Genomic DNA, 19,705 nt, shown 5'->3' on the forward strand with positions numbered 1-19,705 from the left:
ATCATGGACCCTTACAGATTAACTCATGTTACGCTCCACAGAGTTAAATTATTATTATTATTATTATTGTTTTATCAACGTTTGCCCGTTATCTCTCCTATCGTACCGACATCAATACTATACGTCATGGAATTGTGGACAACATCTTATCCAACGACAACAACAACAAAATAGTCTAAGTTTTGGGTCTGAGAGACTAAGGGCTGTATTTTGCGTGTCTTAAGTACCAGGTCTTATTCCCTTACTTGAGTAAACTAAAGACCTGGAGGCGTGATCAATGCTCTTTGGCCACTCAGAATAGCCAAATGGCATTGATCACGCCTCCAGGTCTTTAGTTTACTCAAGTTAGGGAATAAGACCTGGTACTTAAGACACGCAAAATACAGCCCTAAATGTCAGCAAATGGTGGTTCCGAGGCTCAAATGCCCAAACAATAATGGGCCTTGATACTGTGAGATGGAGGATGACTGATTTAAGCAGTCACACCTGGCCTGAGTCAAACTAGAGCTGAACTCAGAGCTGGGTGTGGCTGCGCACCTGTTGTGCATCATGGACTTGATCAAGGCACAACAGGATAAATCAGTCTTGAGTGGAGAGCCATACTCTCCTGTGTAAAATGGCATGCTTATTGTATTATTCCCTGCACCGGGAGGAATAAACCAGAAAGCTGCCCTGTGATGTGTCCTTCCTTGCCCTGTGTAGTGACTAGTCGGTCACAGATAGGAAAAAGGGTTGAAAACCACTGATGTGTATGGAGGGATGGAGAAGGAGAGAGAGGGATGGAGGGAGGGAGGAGATTGATAGAGGTTTAGCGGTGGGTAGAGGGCAGGATGACACAAAATGCTGTTGAAAAGGAAGAGAGAGAGGGAACCGCGGTGAGCAATGGAAGAGAACTTGGAAGGTGGTGGTGAGGGGAAGAGAAAGGTAAGGTGACAAGGTCATTAATATAGAGGAGGGGGGAAGAAGATGAGGGAAATAGATAAGAAGGCAGAGCAGTGGAGGAAAAAGAGAGATGGCTGCCTGTCCATGATGGAGGGATTCGTTACAGGTGACAGACGGAGAGATCCACAGGGAGAGAGAGAGAGAGATTGATGGATAGGTGAGGATATAGATGGATGGACAGACAAAGGGAGGCCGAGTGTTGGTCCCTTGTTGATGCTCCCAGATATAGACATGACACCTATTTTACTGCACAAGTGCGCACGCACACGCGCAAACACGCACACACACACACAAAGCCAGCCTTCATCTGCCTTTGTGATGCATAATGCTCTGTGCAGATTACGTCTGGCCCCTCTCAATTGTGGGAGGACTTCACAGCCGAAATGGTGACGAGCCAATGGAAATGGAACCAGGCTATAACCAACCAGGGCCCAGTATGCAAATACGGGGGCGGGACATTGCGGGGGGCGAGAAATTGCGGGGGGGGGGGAATAATGAGAGGGACGAGACTAATATCCACGCAGTGATGTTAGCATCGCTACGCCAGTAGCTAATTTCATGAAGACATGGCCACAATTAATTTAATATACGAAAATACTATTATTTGCTTACCTATACTGTGGAATTATGGCACACACTTACACTTCTAAAGTATCAATTAACACAGTTAGTAAAGGACCCTGTTAAGTCACCCTTTGTCAGCCTTCTGATTGGTCCCTGGCTGACTAACCAGCAGGCTCTTGTTCCTCCCTGGATCCGCCTTGTTTATGTTGAATTTGCTAAAACATCATTCTTGGAAAAAACGAAATACAAACATGCAGAATATCAATACGAAGCAACTGAAAAACATGTTATTTCAATGGTAGTGGATGGAGAGAAAGGATTTCTGTCCAACCACGAAACAGGCAACCAATGGGTGCGAAGAGGGGCACAACCATGGGCGGGACTTCACAAAGGGTGAATTGATTTCACATGAGATGAGATTGATGACAGTTTTAGGTCTACTCTACAGTATTTTGTGTTCCGTGTCTGCTGTACAATTCCATTCTGAGCTAAAGATGATGCAAGTGTATACAGGGCAGGCTTGTACAATGCACCAGAAATACAGCATGGGGAAATGCAATATGCATCATAATTAAATGGACATATCCATAATAGAAAATGCACTGTTGCAGAGCTCAAAAACAATTTTCAATGTCACCAACTTGACATTAACCCATTTTGAGTGTGAACCCCTTTTGGTGGTTACATACATTATGTTATAATTTTGCTATTGAAAAATAGCAGATCTACAAGCTCATAGCGTGCCACTCGACTTGTAGGTCTGCTATTTTTGAAAAACCGTTAAAATGTGCCTCAAATCTTGATTTAGAAAACGTGATATTTTATTTCGACGTCAGGTCTGAATGGGTTAAGCCGTGGTCTTTGTCGGCTGTCTGACGTACCGTGTAGCGTGTATAGCCTGCCGTCTGAATGCATCTGTTTTCTTTCAATGGGCTGTTGCACTGACGCACGTGCTGCCCACGTACTCACTGTACTCTAGCCCTGCGTCAGCCGGCAGCCGCTTAGCGTTGATTTCCCGCTACAACGCACAAAAGCAAGGTGCATGCTTCTGTGAGCGATACGCACATGACATGTACACAGTGTTCTCCGTTGTGATTCTGCAAAGGCTTCCAGTGTGTATATAGAGCTTGTTTGAGTCAGTGCAAATATCCCTTTCCAACTCAAGTGTCAGGTGAAGAGAAGAAGACATCAGGGTTATGTTCTCCTTTTTAATATTTCAACTTAATCCTTTTCCATACTCTCCCCCAGGCTATATAAAGTTAACTATCCATCTCTCTCCGATATCAGTTCCTCTCACGCAGCAGCACCCCACTTGAGTCATGACTTCACCTCAGAGTGATTTGTTCGCTTGTCTGCAGCCATGATCAACTTATTTAACCTCAACACTTTTTATATTACCTCCCCCCCCCACACACACCAGCAATGTGGCACTTTGTTTTCCTCCAGATGTCTTTGCATGACATTGCTTCCTTACATCCCTGTCTCCTTAAGTCAGTCGTGTGCTATACGACCCACAGCCACAATGCCTCTCTCTCTGTTCCACAGCCAATTTAAAACAAACCATTCTTGACAAGGCTTTCTTTCGTGTCAGTGCTACAAGTATGTATAAGCAATGGAACCGTTGGACACAAAATGCATCCAATTTTTGAATTCATTCAGTGACTTCCATCCAATTTTCTTTTTAAGGGGCACTCATACATTATGTGCCAGCATGGCGTGTGAACAATGCTAAAAGGCAGAATAATGTCACTTCTAGATCTTTTAAAGTAGGGGTTTTCTTTTAAAGAGACGACTCTTTATTAAAGTGCTGAGTTTATGTTAAAGACGAAACGTTTTATTTAAAAAGTGACAGTTTTTAAATTAGACTTTTTCTTTTACAAGAGGGGACTTCTTCTCCAGGACCTTTAGCACAGTTGTTTCTCCTTCCAGCAAAAAGCATATGAATATGAAAGGGCTTAACATTTCTCTGTCTTTTCAGGTATGCCTATCAACTGAACTAAACGTTATTGTCACTTCACAGACTTCCCTAATCAAGTGAGTGAAATGTTTGGTCGTGGCAAGCAACGAGAGGGGGGAACAGACAGAAAGAGAAGAACACGATATGTCAATATGAGCTGTATAAATTATATGCATGGTTTGAGGTACAGTAGGAATGGGAATGGGATGATGAGGCAGTTAAAATAGCAGTGGATATAATAACCCATTTAGACCCCATTCTACAAATGCCTTCTAAATCCTTTTCTGAAAAATCTCATGTTTCTATGTCAGTCGTTCTTAAACATTTTCATATCAAGGACCCCTAGAATTATATATATTTGGCCACCGACCCCCGTCTCAAAATATGTTGTTCCAGGGACCTCCCCAGAAGCAAAGATTTGAGTTAAAAACGTTCGCTCTGAAAGAATATATATCCAAAGATTTGCGCCACATTGTGCCACATAGCGCGGCACTCGGTGCCGCACTATGTGGCACAATGTGGCGCATGAGCTTGTAGATCTGCTATTTTTCGAACAGCTAAAGCATATCATAATGCTTTTAAACACCAAAAGGGGTTCCTGCCCAGAATAGGATAAATTAAATTGAATGAAAGTCAAATAGATGTGTACGAGGTGCACGGTTTAAAAAAGAAAATAGCAATAACATGCAGGCAGCTCACCTCGCCCACGAGTCATAGATATGCATTTGGAAGAGTTAGCCCAGAGGGCTTTCTAACAGAGTGTAATATGACAAAACTAAACGTATCCCCACCGAAACCATGCCTAGGTTTAACACAGTCAAAACCATGCCTAGGTTTAACAGTCAAAACCATGCCTAGGTTTAACACAGTCAAAACCATGCCTAGGTTTAACACAGTCAACCTTAGCCCCTTCCTAACATTTTTGTCTAGTTTTTATTTGTTGACGAAAATGTCAGTATATTTAGTCTTAGTTTTAGTCATCATAGCTTAGTTTTCATTTAGTTTTCATTTAGTTTCCATTTAGTTTGTGTCAGTGAAAAAAGGTAGTCGAGGAACAAAAAGCAGCTTTCCAACATGGCGCCCTGTGTGCCTCTTCCTCCGAGCCGTCCTTGATCTCAGCACTTGACCTCACTTGAGTCCTTCGGTAATGACTTATTCATTCCTGTTCGCCCGGTCTGTTTATGCCTCGCGCATTTTTTTCTGTGTTTATTATTTTGGTTCTCATTCATAATGTATGGAGGGAGGAAAGGTGGTGGTGGTGGTGGTGGTGGAAGGTTGTGTACTCCAGTGAGAGAGAAGAGAGAGAAGAGAGAGGCGTGAAGAGAGAAGAGATGATGAAAGAGAGATGGCGTGAAAGGGTGTGGGGGTGAAAACAGAGCGACTAGGGAGAGGAGGAGACGTGTGAGAGATTGAGATGGGGGGGATAAAGAGGCCGGCTGGATGGAGAGACACAGGGAGAGAAGGAAGGAAATATATGCGATTAAATAAATACCATATAAAATGAAGACACAAGGAAGGGAAGAGAAATATAATAGCATTCATATGGCCAATATGCACAGAGTTTCAGCACAACCTGAGTCCCCAAATTGACTTTACTGTCTTTACTATCTAAGATAAATATTTAAAAAAGTATAAAACATATTGTGTGGATAAACAATTAGCGGGAGGGAACTGTAACCTACTGGCAGCGTGCAAACAGAAATCTGGCACCGACTGTTGTTCCAAACGGTTTTCCATAGATCAACTCCTGGAGGGAGTTACAGGGGGGTCCTTCAGGAACATTAATTATGTTGTATTTGTTTATTGTTGTTAATTTATTTTCTCTCTCAAATGTTCACCAGCCCGGGAGTTAACCCAATTAGAATGCATGGGAGAATGTGTTGAGAATGACTATTCAGATCATATGCCGGGGTTGGAGAGGCTGGCCTGGAAGTGCCTGAGCATACCAAGCACTGAACAGGAGGAGGAGGAGGAAGAGGGCTGTCATGGCAACCACCGAATCAGAGGCCGCAAGACCGGAGAGCATGGAGGAATATCATATACCTCAGGGGTTCTCAAACTTTTTCATGTCAAGGACCCCCAAATTGACACTCATTAGCCCGCGGACATGACTGAGTTAGTGAGAGTGATGTCAGAGGTCCGCCCCCGGGCCCGTACTCCCATTGGCAACATTTTAATATAGGATGTTTGCATTAGCTTTTGTTTTGAAAAGTTCTGAAAATGTTCGCCTGTAATGACTGGCACAAAAATAGTCAGCTAGTCACTTCTGAAAATATCAGCCATTTTTGTTTTACGAAAGCATGTTTCTAAAAGGCTCTATAGTCTATAGAAGTTTCAAACACTCAAACCCTGCGTCCCCAAGCTCATTGAAGTACAGCATTCACTGGCACGTCTGGGCCCGATCATTTTATTCCCACTAAATATCTTCGTCTCTTCGCATTGTGAGAAGAGAAGTGGAGCTCGGCCATTTGACAAGTTTTTTGCCCATTTGCGCCCAAATGTTCGCCTATCATGACATGCCCAGAAAAAGGGACGCTAGGGTGCATATGCTTATAATAAATACACACAACAGCGTTAGAAAATAACGGCTGCGTCACAAACTACAAAACACTAGTAAGTGCCAGAGGGAGCCACGCTGCACCTCATGTGATCATAGAGGAGGCTATATTTGTAAACAAACATGGAGGTGGAACAGCTGTCTGCAGTGTGTGTGCAGCGATTTACAGCGCCAAACGAACGCAGCGAGCGGGGCTGGCAGAGGAATTTGGACGAGAACGTAGTTGGCGAGATGCGGGCAGCAGGCCTTGTCATTTCTACAGCGAGGGGTTACTAGGCAACAATGTCAGCTGTAGCTGCACCCAGCCGGGACACAAAAACAGGTTTGGAATTATCGGAGGAACAGCTCAGGAGATTTAAGATTGAATCTGTAATGAATATAAAATGAAATAATCCACACACACACACACACACACGCACACACACCGTCTTCGCTTGCACAATAAGGACAACTTGTATTAAGGGGACATTTGGGCGATGGGCCTTCTCTAGGCATCTGCTAGATTTAATCTGTAATATCCTTGGTTTCCATTTGTGAAATAGCTGAGATGGGTGAATACGGTATAGATATTTATGTGCATTTTATTATCTGAATCAGTCTACAATCTAGATTTCCCAAATGCATGGTCACATGGCGACGGCATGGGTTTCAAGAGCAGAGGCATGGGTTTTCCCCTCAGCAGATCCAAACCTATGTAAACCCCTCAGATATTCTATGCAGAGCTTAAGTTCAGTACACCAACCAAAGGCCCCCGGGACAAAGTTATCCAATGTTCTGGAGTGGCGGATCAGCCAGGGGGATGTCAGCGATCTGATTTACTCTGCCTGACGTTTGGTGCTGCCTTACTGGCTAGTTGTCAACATGGGCTTTTATAGAGTTGTTTTATTCTCTTCATATAAAGCAGCGGCATATACCGCAATAAACCTGACAAACACTTGTGAACATGGATAACGGATGGAGAGGGTTGGAGGATGGGCTAACGAAGTGAAACTTGAAGCGCACGCAAGCGCATGTGTGTGTGTGTGTGTTGGTTCAGTGTGTGTGTGTCTGTCTGAAGGTGAAGGGCGAAAGGACCCGGCAGGGAAAAACATCTAGGGATCAGACCTCACAGGGGAGGAGAGTGAGAGCACCCAGCAGGGAGAAGAGAGATACAAAACTCATAAGGATGACCTTCGTAGTCTTCTCATGTGTGACTGCTGTCAAAGAACATCATGGGCCCTGTCTCACACACATCCTCAGAAGATATGCCACGGAGAGACAAACGTTCCCATGCGTACACACACACACACACACACACACACACACACACACACACACACACACACACACACACACACACACACACACACACACACACACACACACAATCACTCCCTCTTAAGCCTCTTAGTTCATGGAATCTAGTATGTGGATTTCCCTGCGTCTGTTTGATGTGTAAAAACTCCCGGGGATGGTGCAATGGCGACAAATCTACGCAATCCAACCAAAACGGTAGAGACAAACCTGCAGTGAGGAACTAAATACTCAAAAAACAATGTTGAAAAATAGGTTTTGTGAATTTAAATGGGAATAATGGCAAACAAGTTAGTCACCAACTTGTTTCCCATTATTTTATAAGAGCTGATTCATGAGATTGTTGGCGTGTGACACGGTCGTACAACAAAGTATACGCCTGGTTGCCAGGTTGGCATGGTTGTGTCTCTGCATGAATGTTTGGTCTGAACCGGAAGGGGAAATAAGCATACAGTACTTACGCTTCATTGAGAAAGCTTTAAAGGCCTTTCCGACACATCATGTTTTGTACCTTTCTATCTTTTTCCACTGTTTCATTATACGTTTTAAATCATGTGCAAAAATAAAGGCACTTTACATAGATAAAAATAGCAGATCTACAAGCTCATGAGTTTGTATAGGTCTGCTATTTTAGAAAATCGTGAAAATGTGTCTGAAATCTTTGAATATATATTGTTACAGAGCAAGTTTTTAACTCAAATCTTTGCTACAGAATCAGAAATGTTGTCCAGATTGAAAGCTTGACATTCGGGCAGAAATCACATCAAATGTCAATGTTTCAACAACAAGACACACAACGTGTCTTTTCACTGTATTATATATTTGTTTGTGTTGTGTTGTTATCAACTTGTATTCCCTATGGTCAAAACCTTCAGACTTTAGTTCAAGACTATCTCCCACATTTCCATTATATATTTTACAGGTCATTTCACAGTTCCATACGTTTCCAAACTCTTCTGACCTGTAGAAGCACAACATGATGGTGGAAAGATAAGTAATGCTCCAGGGCAGTCCCAACGAGTCACAGTCCAATGAGCAGCTTGCCTTCAAGGCTGCGTGTTTTCTGTCCCTTTACAAATCGATATGGCGTTCATACCATTTTAATGGGGTCAGAGGGAATATATTCTGACCTCAGTATATATGGGAACTGGGCTCTCCAAACCAGCGCTCCACCGAACACTCCACCGAACATGTTTTAGAAGTCAAGTCTTTTGGCTCGACCAAATGGAACAGTCTAAGTGCAGCTTGCCGATAACATGATTCACACCCTCCCATAGAGCAGGACACCATGAAAATAAAATCATGGCAACTGGTCATGGGGGAAAAAAAATAATGTTTCTTGGAGGTAAATCAACAACAGACACCAACAGATGTGCACACACGCGTGGAGAACCCTCTGAGATGAGTCATCCACTGGTGTAGCGCTTTCTGACATGCAGTATTATGGCATGTGGGTTTCAGAAGGCCCGGGGCACCAAGCGTGTGCATGCTTGTGCATACATGCATGTAAGGTCTGTGTGTGTGTCCAAGCCCGTATTCTATGCTACACGCATGTGTGTGTGTGTGTGTGTGTGTGTGTGTGTGTGTCCAAGCCCATATTCTATGCCCTAACCCTAACCCCCCCAGGCTTCCCCATTGACAGCAGCAGTGTTTTGTTGACTGGAGGACAGTTGTGAGTTCCAGTCACTCTACTGCTCTTCATGCTGTGTGTGTGTGTGTGTGTGTGTGTGTGTGTGTGTGTGTGTGTGTGTGTGTGTGTGTGTGTGTGTGTGTGTGTAGCTAGTGCTACAGGTTAAAAGACAAAAATCATAGCTAACGTTAGCTAGCTTGCTCACTAGTGCTGTCAGAACGAATTTCATAATATGAAAGAAATTCGAATATTAAAAAATATATATATATTCGAAAGCTAAAATTGCCATTCGAATGGAGCTTTTATCATTTATTAATTCTATTTAATATATTTATTTTGTTTTATGTTATTTTATCCGCTCACTAAATGTATTGAGTAACGAATCTACCGCTGTGAAATCTCCACGGCCGCTTCCACTGCATGTGAAAAGGTGCACGTCCGGTCACGTCGCAGAAGAGGTCAATGATTGGCTAACGTAGGGCCAGATTTCAGGGTAAGCCAATCAGAGACAGTCTACAGGGTGGGCGGGCTTACTGGCTGTAACTCTTTTAATCGCAGACACACAAACCCTTGTAACACATGCATGGATACGTCTAGTATACTACACAGACAGAAATCGCCGGTAGAACGAAAATCATAATACAGTCTCATGACACAACTTTATTGCACATCTGTGCTTGCCTTTCATCCACGCTTCTATAGCCTTTTAAATCTCATTTCCCATCCACGGGCACAAGCAAAGTGGTATCAGCATCTTCCACCCGATCTTTGGTGTTGTTTCTGACGAGGGTAGCAACTAGTTAGCATGGGAGCTAACATTAGTTTAACGCCAAGGAGTCCTCCTTAATAACACTATGGTACACGGGAGGCGGCCTTTTTTCCGACAGCATTCTAGCCGACGGGGCAACGGTCCTCTCCGCAGCGGGGGGACAATGCTGCGTTTACACGGGCAGACACAGACGAATGCTAATATCATTTGGAGCAGCTACTGTACACGTCTGTTTGCATCAACATGTTGCTGGCTTCACAATGAATGATAGACTTTATCGTTGCGTCTGCCCGTGTGTAATGGTCAGGGTTTCAATGTCCACAGCAGGCAGACCTGTCAAAAACCTTGCACTTCCCAAAACTCACAAGACATGCCAGCCACGTGTATTATTATAGGCTAAATAAACAATGTAAATATTCGAATATATTAGAAAATTACAAATAATGAAGCAATGAAATTCGAATTGGATTATAGAGGTGAACTGACAGCCCTATTGCTCACACACACTACACACTGTGTAAGCTCACAATGCGACGCGCTGTGAGCTTGTAGAGCGGCTATTTTGGGTGTGTGGTAACGCCGCCGCGCAACGAAGTAGATGTATAGGTACAATCGAAACTAAAATGAGAACATGCAGAGATTCATTCATTGCGAGTGGAGAGCTACACTGCATGCTGAATGCTGAGTGAAGTGAACCGTTCCGAAACAGATAGGCTGCGGCCTATGTCATGTCACTTATGTGTATAAGTGTTTAAGAAAGTAAGAATAAGTGTAATTCTTGTGGTCATGATTTCATCCGAGGGACCGTCACCTCTCTCTCTCTCTCTACTAGTACACAGGTCCATGCTGTGTTGTGTTTTATTTTAGTGATCAAAGACCTTTTTGGTCGGTCGAATTCTGACTTTATTTTATTTTTTTCACCAAAGAAAGAATTCCCCATCTTATCCATTATCTTTTACTCAGTCGTGTGTTTCTTCCAGTCACTCAATAGTGTCCCAGACTGAAGGTCATGATGATCTTAACTCTCAACTAATGTTTCATGAAGCACATCATATTGATATTGTGATATTGTGTGCCCTTATCAGCAAGCCACTAAAAAACCCCACATGAAATAAAATAAAAACCTTTCATTCATAACAAACACAAACACTTCCATATCAGCCAGCCTTGGCTCCATCACCAGGGACCGGTGCACAGGACACATTGAAACCTATACTTCCTATTTTCTCAAAATCAAAGCCTGTGCAACTGTAAAGTATCTGGCGCAGAAATTATCCTCTCAAACATCAGAACCTGCAAATGCAGTATGAAGTCACCATAATGGGCAAATGATGGTCCTACAGCACGCAACAATGGACATGGTTTTGTACTAGAGCACACGACAATGCACAGCAGGTAACATGCCTTCGTGTGGGTGCCTTAAGTAAGCATTATTGAGTCTTGGCTAACGGTTATGGGAAAAAAACATTCAAAATGGTGGGTGGTGAAAAATAAAGTGCCGTCTATGAGTGAGCATTTCTGTCTCGTGTCTCCTGGCACAAAACAACCAACGAAAAAGCAAAAGGTGAAAGCGTGAAACGCCAGGCAGCGGCCCCTACCTCAATGCGGCCCGTGTCTGGCTGGAAGCCTCTGGCCGGGTCCTCGGTGGTCACTCGGCACTGGATGGCGCTGCCGTTCACCCTGATCTTCTCCTGCTTCAGACCCAGCTCGGGGAGGCTGTGGCCCTCGCATATACGGAGCTGGGCATGCACCAGGTCCACACTGGTAGGAGAGAGAGAGAGAGAGAACATTACTTGACTTAAGTTTTAATGTATGGACATTTTCTGAATACACATTTATACTCAGAAGAATGCACACAAAGTGCACAAAGACCCACACACGGTCTGCACTTGCAATATGAACTTTCTTTGAGCCCTGCCTACGCACCTGCCTCAGAGCATACAAACAGGTGTGCGTAAGACTTTGTTGCCTGAATACACATGTATGAAATACATTATCGGGGGCACGTGTATGTGTCTCGGTGCTTGAATCTAAACAAGCCCTAACTGTACAGAATATGAGCAACACATGAACATTAGTCACTTTAGTCTGTCATATTACCAACACCTGGGAAGAATCGTGGGTACAGAAAGAAAGCACCTTCTCCTCCAAATAGGTCGACTGCCTATAATGGAGGAGATTGAACAGTATGTTGCAAGCTGCATTGCCTTACACTTGAACAACTCCATAATCCTCAAGCCTCTGACTGATTGAAACAAGTTTGCAGAGAGAGAGAGAGAGAGAGAGAGAGAGAGAGAGAGAGAGAGAGAGAGAGAGAGAGAGAGAGAGAGATAGATACAGAGAGGACGAGAAGAGAAGAGAAGAGAGAAGAGAAACAATGTAGTCTCTCTGTAACACATCTAGGGGCCGCAATCTGCGTTCAAAGATTTAAGCTTTGGCATTGATCGATTTGCCTGTATACTTATTGGTTAGTCATTTCGTCCGGTTTTCTTTTTCGACCGATGACAAAGCTTCTAGGAACATCTTTGAATGCAGATTGTGGCACCTAGATGTGTCACAGAGACTACATTTTTTGGGGGAGCGTTTGACATATTATTGCTAGTATAAATACTGCAATATAGTTGTACTCTGTTAGAAGTAGAGTAGAAGTCCCGTATTCAAAATGTACTCAAGATTAAAAGTACAAAAGTATCTGTGTCAGAATGTACTTAAAGTACAAAAAGTAAAAGTACTCATATTGCACAATGTCCCATTTTACAAGTTTAAAGTGTGTACAAAATAATTTGAAAATAGCCGACCTACAAGCTTGCGCGTGCGCACACACACACACACACACACACACAAAGATGCCCTGACATCAATTACCAGGTGCACACATGAACACACACAACTGGGCACTACGGTACAGTGTCTGTGCTGAAGGGAGCCAGAGAAGACAGCAGGGAGACAACAGGAGACATTAGCAAATGAGCAGTTATTTCTGGGCACTATCTAAGTAGTGCTATTTGGCTGTTGAATCATAACATCTCCATTAGCCTACATTCACATTCTGGCCTTGCGCAAGGACAATTATTATGCATGAGGTTGGGGTGATAAGTGCCAGAGTAAAGCTGATCCCTGCTCCACTATAGCTTCAAGAGATGCAAATTTTATGTTTTCATTAAAAAGCTCCATGAATATGGGTGTGGTTGTTTTTGAGTGGTGCAACCACTCCCATAGACCGCTATGTGTGTCCCTGGGTCCATGGCTGGCTGTGCCCGTCTGTCCGAGCACGAAAATAGCGTTACTGTTGCGCAAACTAGCACGCGCACACACACACACTAACTGTATAGATGAATACACTGTATATATCTATATATACAAACACACACACACACACACACACACACACACACACACACACACTCTCTGCCTACGGCTGCGTCAGTGTCGTTCGGAAATCCGATCACAGCAGCTGATTCACCTGATTGGCTATCAGCCCCGTCACTCAACAGCGTTAGACAACAAACATGGCTGCCCCCACTGCGGATTTTCTGCGGTAAGTCATGACCGTATCAATCTGGCTATTAAATCGACGTATGATAAATAGTTTCTTTACAGACACGAGAGGTTTTATAAACACAATCATCCGACATATTTTACCGCTTTTGTTTACATGCTAGTAGCGCTCGTTGGCTGTGTTTGTTTGGTTAGCAACCGGGTTAGCCATAGCCACATTGACAACATCATCTGCATTCCTACTATTCCAGTTTTTAGTTCATGTAAAAAAATTCAATATTAGAGGTGATTGAATGAGGTCCCTTTTCCAGGGCTCAGGAAATGCATTGTATAATAATTTGACTCAGACAAATTAAAAGGCCTGCAGCAACATTTGTCCCTCGATGCAACCCTGGACAGTCCATTTCATTTGAAGAATGGACGATGGACACAACATGCAAAGCTACTCTGACCAATCAAACTCTGGGTGGTTTTGTTCCTTCAATTTACTTCAGGTTAGACCGTTGGTATGGCAATTTCACATGAAATTGCTTCTGGGGTGTCTACTAATAATAATAATAATTATAATTATAACTTCAACTTATATAGCGCCTTTCTAAAACCCCATGAACAATTATTAATCGTGCATCTCCGAGAGTTCAATATATTCCTTTGATAAAAACCCCCTCCTATAAGCTCATTACATTTCGAACTCCAGGGTTAGACTAATTGAAGAAACCTGCTTCTGGTGATTGATATTGTGCTGCTAATGAACGGGAGACCTAGCTAGTCGAAGAATGAAGGCCTCTGTTGATTTAATGTGTTTCAACAAATTAATGTCAAATATCTAAATATTAAATCAAGCAGTTGAGCCCTGATGAAGACCGTATATGTCGAAACATGTCGGTTGAATAAAGTTTTCTTCCTTTTTAACGTTAAGTGTGCCCGGATCTCCGCTTTGTAAAATAAAAAATAAAAAATGCCTGTGGTGCACACAAAAGTCAGAGTAGTGACCCCAGAAATGTTTTAAAGTAAATTTCCCATTCATGTTTAGGCATGGGTTCAGTGGTTTCATTTGTCAATTTGATTTCAGTTTGTATAGTAGACTAGGTACAGTACTGTTAATTAAGTTAAGCCATGCGTTTGGTGCGTTTTAAATAATTAAATCAGATTAGGCATTGTTAGTATAGCTTATGGGTATGTGACTATGTATGTGTTTGGTATGGTTTCATTAATGGACACTGTCAATATGTTAAGTTTAGGTATGTGTTTGGCATGGCTTCATAAACCCATTAAAACTATTTCAGCTAAATCATTTTAACCACTTTAACCATATCATATACTTTGGCTTTTAGAAAAGAAAGTAGGAACGTGTGCAAATCTTTATATCTTCTTCTTCTTCAGAAAAGAAGTTTTAACTATTTTGTTTTAATCCGGGGGACTTTTTGAGATGGGGGTCGGCGGCCAAATAAATATGAATTTGGGGGTCCTTGAAATTAAATATGCATTTTTCAGAAAACTGTCAGTATTTAGAAGACATTTGTAGAATCAAGCAAAGTATATTGCCGAGCCTTTGACTTTAATTTGGAACACCCTGCAGTAAGGTAAATTTCTACCTTGCTCATGACTCACTTTAAATATTATTTTAAGCTCCATTCTATGTACCAGGAGCAAAATATGAATATTTTATGACATTAAGCATAATTCTATGTCTATGTTGTCCTTCTTGCAACAGTGCTTGTATGGTTCTAAGGGCTTCTGAATAGTGGGCAACTTTATTTTCTGCCAATCTGGCGAAAACGGGAAACCCCAGAGAATGTTGTGCATAAATTATGCTTTTCTAACCTCTGGCTGGGGATTTCTGAGTGTCAATACTGACAGTGCCTTCTCCTGTACTTGAATTAAATTACCTGTTGTATAATTACATTTCCTACATGGCAGCCAACAATAAATATATCCATCGCAGCAATCCATCCATCCCACCTATGACAGTTCATTTATTATTTTCCATACTTCCATTCATGTCAGTCAGTCACGTTTTTGTTTTCTTTGTCTTGAGTTACAGTCCAACGTCGTGTTTTAAAACCTGTATGGCTTATGTAATGTATAATATAAACATGAAAAGACAAGACCAATAGGACATAGTATGCAGTGGTAGAAAGAGTACTCAAATGTTTTACTTAAGTGAAAGTATCAATACTGCAATATAAAATACTCTGTTACAAGTAGATGTCCGGAATTCAAAATGTACTTGAATAAAAGTACAAAAATATTTCTATCAAAATGTAGTTAAAGTACTAAAAGTAAAAGTCAGATTCCACAAGTTCAAAATGTGTAAAAAATATATATATTTTGAAAATAGCCAAGCTCACAATGCGTGCATCACATTGTGAAAGTAAAGTAAAAGTACAATATTTGCGTCTGAGATGTAGTGGAGTAGAAGTAAAAGTATTGGAAATTGGAAATACTCAAGTAAAGTACAAATATCTACAAAATTATACTTCAGTAAATGTACATAGTTATGTTACACCACTGCTTGTATGTGTACCACTTCTTTGTGACCGTCAGGCAGTGACTCTGGAGGGAATTCCGAGGGAATGAGACCATTCCTGGTTCATTATGGACTCCTCTTAGCGTTAGCATCAAAGTGTCCTTCAGAATGAGACACTGGAACCCCAAACAGCTCCCTGTGTGCAGCTCAGTGGCTGCCCACCTGCTCCTAATAGTTAGAAAGGGTTTAAATAAAGAGGTATGTGTGCACTTATAGCAGGATAATTTGGGACTGCATGATGTGCTGTAGGCCAAGGCTTCCCAAACATTCGTCAATTTGGCATTACAAAGTCATAAAATTGGAACTTTAGAAACGTGCAGCCAGATACACACGTATATACCACTGTTGTTGTTGTCGTCGACTAAAACTAAGACGAAAAATGTTCGACGACTACCTTTTTAAGCTATGATGACTAAAACTAAGACTAAATACAGTATATTGACAATTTCGTCAACAAATAAAAACTAGACTAAAATGTTAGGAAGGGACTAGTGGACAAGAGATCCAGTATAAGTCATTTTACACTTGGTTGCATGCTGAAAATAGCCGATCGACAAGCTCACAACGTGTCGCAGCGTGACACGTTGTGAGCTTGTAGATCTGCTATTTTCAGCATGCAACCAAGTGCAATGTAAAATCTGTCATTACGACGACATCAACATTTTAGTCGACTAAATCAACTGTAGATTTAGTCGACTAAAATCTTATGACATTTATTAGACTAAAACTAGACTTAACACAAAAACATTCCAGGTGACTAAAATGTGACTAAAACTAAATTAAAACTATTCAAGAGACTATGACTAAAACTAAAATCTAAATTTGCTGCCAAAAACAACACTGACGTATACTCTATACTGAATGTTGCTTTGCATGCTGCTTTTGGGGATTCAGTTGGGGAACCACTGCTGTAGACAATAATAGATCTAGGGATGCGAGGAGGCATTTGACAGCATGCAGCTACACTCGCAGGTCAGTGAGGTCACCATGACCAACTAAAATCCCTGAGGTCAACATGACAAGCAATTGAATTGAATTGTGTCACCAGGTTTTATCCCTCACAGTCAGAGGTGGACATTTACTTAAGTAAATCTGTACGTAAGTTCTAAAAATGTCTTCTACATCCTGACAGTTTTCTGAAAAAGCTATGTTCAGTCGTTCTTCGATTTTTCAAAAATAGCAGACCTACAAGCTCGTAGCGCGCCACTCGGTGGCGTGCTATGAGCCTGTAGATCTGCTATTTTTCAATAGCTAAAGCATAACATAATGCTAACAGCAAAAGGGGTTCCCGCCCAAAATGGGTTAAGTACAAACAAAGTCTGTACTTAAGTACATTTACTTAAATGTCCACCTCACATCCCACAGTAGCTTCAAAGCAACAACCACCCTCTCCCAAAACCAAACATGCTTTTATCTGTATTCTAGGTCAATGCCATGCTATGTTCTCTCCCTCAACTCATGGTAACATAAATAACCCAATTAATTAATCTATATTCAGATATGCAACGTTAGAAGCAAGTTTGCTATGGACATTGTTTTTGCACAATATCAAACGGATGGTCACAACACGATCTAATGCCTAATGTATTCTCTGTGGCAAGATTGCAAATCTCAAATAGACTGTCGCGTCCAAAGGTGCGTTGCGGATGCAACACATTGTGAGCTTCCACGCCTTCCAGATTGTCATTTTTTGCCGTGTGACTTCAAAGAATAAATAAGGCCTCAGTGCGCATTGCTAGTGAGTCACCGTATTCATCTGAAGAAACAGATCAGGCTGACATATTTCAAATGTTACATATTATTTAAATGGAGCTGCCCTTTTAAAAGGCTGCTAGTTGTTAGTGAATCGCCATCGAGTCCAGAGGGCAGAAAAGGTTAAACTGTAATCACATGAAAACGAACAGCCTTGTCAGCTGATACATTCCAGGGGTTGCAGATATCCCAGCCAAGATGTATAATGTACATGTTATTCAGGCACAGGAATGCAATTGTGTAAGTACATTAGGTTAATATTCACCAGGAACTGGGCGCAAACACTGCACCTGCCTATAGTGCACGCAGACAGGTTCTTCCTGCGAGCACACACACACACAAGAGAATGCATGCACGTGCACCGTGGAGGCGGCTGAGTGCTAATTGCATATCATTTTCAGTCTTTTCACTCAGAGCTAGTTAGCGAGGGAGGACGATATGGCTGCCTGCCCGGAACAGAGAGAGAGAGAAAGAGAGAGAGATATGTGGGGCAGAAAGACGGTGTGTGTGTGTGTGTGTGTGTGTGTGTGTGTAGGCTGACAAGACGGAGAGAGCGACGGGAAAGGGACATTGGAGGTGCCAAGAGAAAGAGAGAGGAAGCGATGGGTAGAGAGATGGAGAGCGAGAGAGAGAGAGAGAGAGAGAGACACAGAGAGAGGGAGAGAGAGAGAGAGAGAGAGAGGGAGGAGAGCATGGAGGTGAGTCGGTGAGAGCAACAGGAGTATGACAAAAGGATGATTATTTCCCCATCTATCCTCACTTCCTTTTCTCATTTCCGTATCGTCCTCCCTCATTCCCTCGCCTCTTCTTCCCTCGCTCATGTTCTCACTTCCTGATTTGAATGTAACACGCAGGGCATGCACATTCTGAAATGTGCAGCATCGAGAATATAGCACTGGTCAGTGGTCATATTATGTGACCAGGAAGTGCAGTATGAGTCATACGAAATATATAAAAGAAGAGAAAGTAACTGTACGGTTATGAGTGCACACCACTGTTGTTTTTGGCAGAACATTTACATTTTAGTGACTTATACTGGATCTCTTGTTGTCCACTAGTCCCATTCTTACATTTTAATCTAGTTTTTATTTGTTGACGAAATTGTCAGTATATTTAGTCTTAGTTTTAGTCAACATAGTTTCCATGTAGTTTTCGTCAGTGAAAAAAGGCAGTCGAAACTTTTTTTTGTCTTAGTTTTAGTCGAGAAAAACAACACTGGTGCACACACACACACACACACACACACACACACACACATATACACATCGTTGCAACTAGTCTGTGGAGATCATGCAACGGGCAACGCCAGCCACTGCACTGCACTGATCTCTCACCTAACTGCATTGTTGTGCTAAGCAAATAATTGAGTCATTAGAAATCAAATGTTAACGCAATTAGGTTTTGGCAGGTCCATACATGTGGGGTGGGGGCAGTTAAGCTTTTATATGGAGGTCCAGTCTGTGTGTGTTCAGCAGAAGCAGAAGCAGTGTATTGTCAACATGGTATAATAATACACAAGTCTTTGCTTGGTGTCGTAAAAGCTTACTTTCCATTTTGCTTTCATTAATAATGCTGAGTGTTGCTCTCTCGTGTCAAAGTGTTTCTGTGACACGCTGTAGCGCTTCCTGTGTGATCTTTCACTTTGTTCAGAGTACCAGAAGATGCAACAAGTTGAGAACAGTGTCACACTGCTCAACTGATACAGTATTGTGAATGAGAGGGTGGGCTACCATCATACTTTCCTCTCCTCACCTCGTCTTTCCTCACCTACGTCCCTCTCTCCTTTCCTCTCTCCATGGGAGGTAAACAGATCTCTCCTCATCCGTTTAGCTCCCATGACCCATCTAATCTTTCACTTACTCTCTAAAAAGCAGAAAACTGTTTCCTCCTGTTGGTAAACACTTGACAGTCATTCATCTGATTAATTCATGATTTTCAATATATGGCTATTATTACTACAGTGGTGTGTGTGTGTGTGTGTGTGTGTGTGTGTGTGTGTGTGTGTGTGTGTGTGTGTGTGTGTGTGTGTGTGTGTGTGTGTGCGTGCGTCAGTGGTAAATACATTTGCACAAATTGCTCCAGGGCACATTCATCATTTTGTTGAAGCGAATGCAGACTATGTCTTTACAATGCACACACACACCCACACACACACACACACACACACACACACACACAACTAGAGGTGTAGCCAACATGCTTTTCAGTAGAGC

General features: G+C 42.3%; 1 protein-coding gene across 1 annotated transcript in view; it reads right to left on the bottom strand.

Annotated features, from left to right (window-relative positions):
- The window catches only part of LOC308334920 (pyruvate carboxylase, mitochondrial-like), a 378,126-nt gene that overhangs the window by 266,804 nt on the left and 91,617 nt on the right, over window positions 1-19,705 (bottom strand). The window contains exon 11 of the mRNA XM_080791818.1: window positions 11,311-11,473. Coding sequence (XP_080647944.1) covers window positions 11,311-11,473 — 163 coding nt within the window. The remainder of the gene's footprint in view (window positions 1-11,310; window positions 11,474-19,705) is intronic.

This window comes from Protomyctophum bolini, assembly GCF_963924005.1.
Source record: "Protomyctophum bolini genome assembly, chromosome: 20".
NCBI lineage: Eukaryota > Metazoa > Chordata > Actinopteri > Myctophiformes > Myctophidae > Protomyctophum > Protomyctophum bolini.